The sequence below is a fragment of the Dermochelys coriacea genome, chromosome 10, assembly GCF_009764565.3.
Source record: "Dermochelys coriacea isolate rDerCor1 chromosome 10, rDerCor1.pri.v4, whole genome shotgun sequence".
Taxonomy (NCBI): domain Eukaryota; kingdom Metazoa; phylum Chordata; order Testudines; family Dermochelyidae; genus Dermochelys; species Dermochelys coriacea.
Window position 1 is genome coordinate 49920194 of NC_050077.1, and position 8299 is coordinate 49928492.

Sequence of the window (8299 nt, forward strand, 5' to 3'; positions counted from 1 at the left end):
TCCAAACTGGGTTTACAGTCTCATCCTCTGGGTTCTTCTTCTTGAATCATTGAGGTCACTTTTGAGCAAGATAGTGGTTCTCCAGATTAAGTTTAGGAAGCAGGAGTAGTATTATTGTAGACTGTATGATCACCAATACCTGCACTTTTTAATGCATGAACTCACTTTTGCGGTAGAGATGTAGGTCAGAAAAGAAACCGTTAGCTCCAGTCTATGTTTAACAGTTGGTGTTGACTGTCTGTTATTTCTCTTCAAAATTAACTATCCCCAAAATAACTTGAGCACTAATCTCATATGACAAGATCATTTGTTCCAATAAGTTTGCTTATCAAAGGGATCCTGCAGACTATAGAACACAGCATTTTAGCACCTTTTCTGATGGCCAACATACAGTACAACTCCAGATGTATACCATCAGACTAGTTCCATTTCTCAGTTTTGTATTCCAAAAGCATAGACAATGCGTCCCAACATTTTCCTGGCTCTCAAGATTTTTCTTTTTATGGAGTCCAGACACTCACAGCCATTCATTAGTTCAGTGTTTCCCTTTCAAAGCTTTCATAATGCCGCTTCTGAAAATTGGCAGATGGCCCTTTTTTTGGGCCCAATTTGTTGATTGCTCCATGTATATTTTTTTTTATTTCACTCCCTTTAGAAAGGCCCAGACTCCTCTTAAATTGCTTTGGGTACTCACTATCCAGTCAAAAAGGGGGGCTCCCCAGTTTGCAATAATATTTCTGTGCTAATGAAATGTTTCTGTTCCCTTTGGACCCAACTCGAGTCTGCTGAAACTCTGACTGTATTGAATTACGATGCTGTATCTACAAATATTAAAGCTCATAAGACCACTGTGAAACGGACAAGTGCTATGCTTGTTTTCCAGATGAGTAAACTGAGGCTAAGTGACTTGCCTCCAAGGTCACAAAGCAAATCTATAGCAAAAATAGGAAAGAGACCCAAGAGTCCTGACTCCCAGATGCCTGCTCTAAACACTGGCCTGCACTACACTTCTAGATGCTTTATTCTAATAGTTTTCACCAAAAGAAATCAAAACATTAGACTGAACTAGCCTGTTCTTCTAGTGGCAGGAGGAATAAGCTTATAGGAGCCAACAAGCTATCTGTTGCATGTAAAATCCAGTGCACTGAAAATGTACTACTAACCTAGTCCATTGTGATGAAATAAAAGCTAATATAGCTAGACTATCCTGGGATGGAGATCTGCACAACCATTCATTTCGTTTTTCTGTGCAGGAAGGGCCACAGATCCTATTCAGTGGTTTCTAGCCTCTCCCTTGCTGCTGTGGAAACAAATTAAGCTCTGCAAACTGTGGCTATCTTTGCTGGGGGGGGGGGGGTGCGGGGGAGAAGGGAAGAGTGTTTTTACACAGAGATAGCTACTGCAATGTAAAATCCTAGTGGAATCAAGTCACAGGTAGCTTTTACTTCAGTGTAGAGAGAGAGTCTAAATCAATACCAGGTGGATGCTCATGTAGCTACATCAAGGTGTTTGAATCATTCCTACACATAAATACAATCTTTTCCAGCTCTTTATTATTAATTATTACAGGAAAGTAGGCAAACATCTTGAGTGTCTAATGGTTTCACCATGTAAAAAGAGCCTCCTTGTAAAATAAAATATCAATCAGAATAGTGTGTACTAAGTATTGTGTATGCTAAGTCTCTCAAACAGTTTTCATTATACCTGTGGAAATGTTGGAGTCTTAGGTTTGTTTCTGCGCCTGCATATCATGGGCCACAGGCTCATTAGAAATGAAAACTTTTACTTTAGCTATCTGTGTACAAATAGCATACCTGTGTGCATAAATATTGAGAGCCATCGCAAAGCCAAAGTAATGTTTGAGGTTCACTTAAGCAGTAGATTTTGCAGTATATCTTGCACAGAATGTATTTAAAGTTATGAGAGAGAGAAATCAGCTTGTTTGCCAGTAACACTTGCTAATACTTTTCACTCTGAACAACCAGAAATTGAGAGTGCTGTGCTCAGTCCAGGGTTGGGAAGCAAGAACCTCATGTTATGGTCAAATTTGCAATAGCGCCTAAATGATTTAGGACTAGGTCCCACATTTACGAGCCTCAATTCTAGTGACTCTCAATGAGATTTAGATTCCCCAGGGCCTGATTCAAACCCCGCTGAAGTCAATAGGAAGTCTTTCTATTGACATTAGTGAACTTTGGATTATGCCCTATGTGCCTAAGTCACTTGAAAATTAGACCAAGGCTCCTAAGTCACTTAAATGGTTTTGAAAATTATACTCTGTCTTCCAAGATGATTAAGGAACAGCATTGAATGGTGCCAGTAAAAGCCGTATCCAGTTCCTGGCCAGAGTTAGCTGCATAGCAAGGCTTTGATGGTGGGGATGAGCACGTCAAAAGAAAAGAAATAGGGCCTGCTCCTGCTCCATTGCAGTCAGTAGCAGAGCCCCAATTGATTTTAATGGAACAGCATCAAATGGGTGAGAACGAAAAGGTAACCCTCAGGATTCCTAGCAGTGAAAAAACAATGGAAGGAAATCCTGAATTTGTAAACTTAATTGTGTGCATCTCTGCCCACTAACGTAACCCTACAGAAATGAAACTCAGCTGGTACTGTGCAGGTATGACAGCTAACAAAGTTATCTTCTACTCTGTATGTGCTGGTGAGATGGAGAGAGAATGGCGCTGCTACGTTGGTATTACATAGTAATTATAAAGCATTCACCTGCTAGCAAATGCTACACTTGAGTTAGCAAAATGGTTTTGTAAGTAAGTGCCTATTTTCTCACCCTCAAAACATCCCAAATGGTGTTACTCTATAGATTGGAGCATGGGACACTTCAGCCAAAAAAGGAAATTTTACTGAGAGTTTGACCAAATTCACTTCAGCTGTTGAGTTTGTAGACAATTTTAAAAATACTCTGCATTTTAAAAAAAATTCTAATGACTTGTTTTCCCCAAGTCCAGTTTACAGCAAAAATGGCTGAAGCATGAAATTTAGCAAAGTAATTTCTGTGCTAAATTTTCCATGTTTGATTGTGGGGAGGAAATGAAAAATTAAACTAGTTGTAATGATTCATTTTCTGGAAAGAGGGCTCAGTTTTAAAAGTACTTAGGAAACACTTAGGTGGCAGGGTGAACTGCGTGTTTTCTCTGCACAGCCCTATAGACACAGATCTGCTGCTCTCAGATCACGTATTCACTGCAAGTGTGTGTATTCTGGTATATAATGCAAAAAGAAGAGTACTTGTGGCACCTTAGAGACTAATACATTTATTTGAGCATAAGCTTTCATGAGCTACAGCATCTGATGAAGTGAGCTGTAGCTCACGAAAGCTTATGCTCAAATAAATTTGTTAGTCTCTAAGGTGCCACAAGTACCTTTTCTTTTTGTGAATACAGACTAACACGGCTGCTACTCTGAAACCTGTAATATAATGGTTGCTAACACAAGATAGCTCCCTCAATATAAAACCCTAGTGGAGACAAGGTACAGTTAATTGTTATCTCCCTGTCAAGGTCAATCCCAGCAAAGGGATACAGTGTTGACTTTGACTGGCTATATGACAAGCTAAAAGATATCTTTGCCTCAACGCCCTCAACTTAAATCCTAGTGGAGATGAAGCACTCCAGTAGTTTTTACCTCATAATTGCTAGTTGAGGTGAACAGTATACCCCTCACCTGGGGTTGACCTTGACAAGGAACACTGAGATAAGAACTACCTTTGCCTTGTCTCCACTCTGTTTTTAAGGCGCTATCTCAAGATAGCTACCATGACGTGAAAACCTTGTTTTGTCATGTAGACAAAGTCACAGCTATTGGGGCCAGTTGAATGTGGGAGATGAATCTCTCATTGAAAGAGACAGCAAATCTCTTCCAAAACCTGTCTTGCTATTGGACATAGCAGAAACCCATGGATGGGAAATTAACTGCTGATCTTGTGATTTATAGTACCTAGTAGTGAGCTGTTGACATACTGTGCGATATCCTGTACATTCTAAGTTTTTGTTTTAGTTTTTTTCATTGTGAAGATACAGCCACCGGATGCATTTCTACCTTATTAACTAAGCCCTGCAAAAAAAAACTTTGTAGCCAAGCAATAGCAAAAACAGAGGTATGTTCACTTTAAGGAGATGTAAACTTCAAAGCCTAGTAGGAATTATTCGAATACGAACATTCCAAAATATAGGCAATGGGCTTTTACTGTGAAAAAACACAACCAAAACCTTGCTAGGGCCAGATTATCAACTGTCATAAATTATCATAGCTCCATGGACTTCCACAGAACTATGCTGATTTACTCCAACTGAGGATCTGGCCCCTAGAAAGTACATGCAAAAAAAATACAAAATTTAAATTGCACAGTTTAAAAAGAAGTCTCAAAATGCAGAAGCTGAAGTTTCTACAGTAGCGCTGACTAGCTACACTTCCCGCCCCTGAATATTAGTGTTTGTTTAGCAACCTTAACAGAAAAACAGGCCTGGAAAATCTCTCCTAGGTGTACCCACAGCTGCGTTAGTATTACGATAGGAACTTTAATTTTTGTATTTTGGGGTTCTATTTTAACTCCTCAAAACTCCTCCTGTGGGAAACCCTCTGGAGATGATCAAAGGGAGGAAAGCTCACCACGGGAAACCACTGGCACTTACCCCAGGAAAGAGCCCAGTGGCTGGCCTGCAGAACTGTGGATTCTCCAATAGTCACTGGAGATCAGGGTCATCAGTGCAGAAGGCCTGTGCTTCAACAATAGCTCCAGCCAGGGCCTGCTGTGTGCCCCTTCTTCAGTAACCAGGCTTTGCAACTCCCGCAGAGACAAGCTGCTAAGGAGTTGGACTCCCTTTCAGGAGTGTAATGGCAGGGAAATGGAGTTTACCTACTTCGCATTTGGGGAATATAGAGTTTAGTTTAGGTTAGCCATTTCTATTTTTTTACCTCTACACCACTTCTCGTTATCTCCCCACTCAACCCTACCCATGGTCCTGCACCTCCACTTCACCCACAGGGGATTCATTGTGCTGTGGGTGTGGTATGAAAGTTACTACAGCATCAGGGTTGAATTAAATTTTATGTGGATTCTCCTCAGGCTTGGTGAGGGAATGATGGGGGTAGTGCACTCATCTTCACTCCCTTCCCACATGTAAATTCCCAATCCTTCGCACGTGCTTTCCAGGGCTGGGGGAGAGGCAAGGAGGGAAAGGGGGTGGGGAAGAACTGTCATTTTCAGCCTGTAGAGCCATACAGCGTTAGTTGTTTCTTAAAGCCCCAGCTCCCACAGTCACGGGATTACTTACAAATCTCAGCTTTCATTTAAAAAAAAACGAATTGTTTCTAACCCTTGTGTTTGCAAAGAGATTGAAAACATGACAACTAAAGGCTCAGAAACCAAAAGGAAAAATACACCCCACCCCCACAAATTATTATTACTGAAATTTTCATGATTTTAAGTCCATCTCCATTTAAAAAAAAGGGGGGGGACCTTGACTCATGATTTGGGATACCGAGCCCCCTAATGCAACATGAAGGCCCTGCATGTTTAAGTTAGATATACAAACAGCAGGTGGGTGCATGGTAAGGTTCTGTGTGGGGCTGTTAGTTTGGTTGAGGCTTCAAAAATTCTGAAAGCAAGTATTAGAGAAATCATAATATCATTAGCAACAGTTCACCTGCTCAGAGTAGCGACTCCCTAACTCCAGCAACTCACTACAAGCAAGTGCTCTTGGGGCTGCATGACAAACTAAGCCTTGTTCCTTTCAAAAGGGTTTGAGTACTTAGTTTAGAAATAAAGCATCAGAACCTCACCTGTCATAGTCCAAGTCGACCATAACGCTTTACAATGGTTAACTTTTTCAAAGGTTAAATGGTTATCACAGTAAACGGTATGTTTGGGCCCGGGGGTTGGGGTGGGGGGGCAACTTACTCTGCTTCTAAACTCAGTTTGAAGAGTGAGCCGTTAATAAATTAATAGAAAATCTCTTTAGATATATAAATGAAGCTATAACACAGGAAATATAGAGGAACTGCACACTTACCCAAAATGCATCTTTGAACTGCAGCTGTGTCATGCCTATTGATTTATGGAGGGGGGGAAAATCCTTTAAACAGGTTTGCTCTGAGAGCGGAGTAGCAGCGGCACTCAGCTTTGCTGCTGTTACTATACCCCAGCTAGAGCAGAAAGTGAAACGCTTCCACAGTCCTGTCTCTTAAAATGAGAAACAGCACTGGACAGTTTGAGGAAGCTCCATCTGCTACTGTGAAGAGAAAAAAAAAAACCTTACTAACAAAAAAAAAAAAACAAAAAAACCCAGCCTAGCTCCAAACCTGTTTCTCTTCTGGTAAACAGTTAATATTGAAATGAGGAAGCAGAGGGATGTCAAATGATGTCAGTCTGCTCCTCGCCATGCGTGCACGTGAGCTAAGGGGAAAAGAAAAAAAAAGTGATCACAGGATCTGATCAACTACACAGAGAGAATACAATAAAAATCATAAGGAAACCAGCATAATAGAAAGACAAACCAGGGAGGAAATCAGATTAAAATATAGTCACATGCCGAGAAGGCATTGCAGAAAAAAAAAAATCATGCACCATATTTCTTCATAATCTTTTTGGCAGAAGTTCATACTCACACAGGCACAGGAAGTGTAGCTGCAAGATTACGTTTTGCAGCCCCTTAGCAGGACTGAGGAAATCACAATGTCTTCATTGTAAATATTTTATATATATAAAATATATATTTGTTTATTTATTTATTTTTATTTCTCTGATTTGCAAACTGCCTTCATACAAATGTCTTTGACTATAAAAAAAAAATAAAGCATGCACACTGCCATTGGAATGCTAATCTGGAGCTTTCTCCTGACATCATTGTGCAAGAAATTTTTAAATGTGATGATTCAGTAAAATGAGTGCTAGCAATGCACCCTGTGTGATCTGTCAAGTCATTTGCAAATAAATTAAGGGAGACACTGTATTATTTACTAAGAAGCTGGATAAGTGAGGTCTAGAAGTAAATTCCAAAAACTCTTTAAAAAGTGAGGAGTGAGTGAGAGGTTAGTTGGAGTTAACAGTTTACGAGCACAGAAGTCTGAAGTTAACCATTTTGAAGAGCAGACATCTAATCTAACAGTGTACAGAACACCTTGCCCACTGAAGCATTGATATGCAGTGTTTAACACAAGTAGCTAAATCGGATGACAGATTTTGTATAGGCCTGGAAATAATTGGTACTAACGTGGTACTTTTCTTTATTTGAAACTATGACTTGTCTCTGCTTTCCTCTTTACTCTGTGATCAATGCAATTTGTCTGTCAGTCCCTGTCATATCTGAGGGTTTTTTATTTTAAAGTTCTGACTGGAATTTGAACAAGGAGCCTTTTGAATGTGGGGGTAGGGAATAGCCCATACAAAGCTCTGGAAATCTGGGTTTCCCAGCAGCATACTATCCACTTCCAAACCTGGCCCACTATATGTTCATTTCAAATGCCTGAGGTACACTCAATTAATTTTTAAATCTGATCTATTGGAACAGCACTTAGAATTGGTCTCTTTCTTTGAAGGATCTCAAAGCATTTTGCAGGGGTTTCCTCTGATCCTGCAGTCAGTTCTGCACTGGTAGATCTTGTGGCCACACAGAGCCCTCTTGACCTCATTGGGCCTCCCTGTGGGCATAAGTGTCTGCTTACAGTGATCTATTTGTAGGATTCGGTCTGCAATTGTTACGAGACATGCACATAGTGATGCAAATGTAACATAAAATTGACATGTTCCCTCACCCCTGAAGTTTACAATCCGAGAGACTAGTCACAGGACAACTGGTCAGATCAAGAAAGATGAGCAGAGGGTATTAATGAGGAGAACAAGGTGGGAAGGATTTGTGGAAGTAGTGGGATTTCCAAAGAGGGAGGGCACTTGGTGGACGAGGCATATGAGAGACTGTTCAAACCAGCATGAAAGAGGCACAGAACCATGTACGGCAAGGAGAAGACTAAGGACTCAGTCACACAAGGTGCTGAGTACACTAGTCCTGATCAAGCACAGCCCTTGAGCAAATGCTTCACTTCAAGCAACAGAGTTGTCCCACTGCCTTCAATGGTTCTGCTTACTGGCCTCAATCTGGCAAAGGATTTAAGCATAAATACTCAGCATCTTGCACAGTCAAACCCTAAGGGAATAAGAAGGAGAGAACACTGGGAGAAGCAGAGAGAGTATGTAAAAAAGGGCATTAGAAGAAAATGAGAGCAGAGATGTACAAGAACAAGTTTATCCTCAAATTGAGCCTCCCTTCTCCTATGAGAAACAGAAGTA

The 8299-nt window shown here is 40.6% G+C and overlaps 1 protein-coding gene across 1 annotated transcript in view; it reads right to left on the reverse strand.

Annotated features, from left to right (window-relative positions):
- The window catches only part of PSTPIP1 (proline-serine-threonine phosphatase interacting protein 1), a 99030-nt gene extending 92397 nt beyond the window's left edge, over positions 1–6633 (reverse strand). The window contains exon 1 of the mRNA XM_038420271.2: positions 6027–6633. Coding sequence (XP_038276199.1) covers positions 6027–6059 — 33 coding nt within the window. The 5' untranslated portion in view covers positions 6060–6633. The remainder of the gene's footprint in view (positions 1–6026) is intronic.
- Between the last annotated feature and the right edge of the window lie 1666 nt (positions 6634–8299).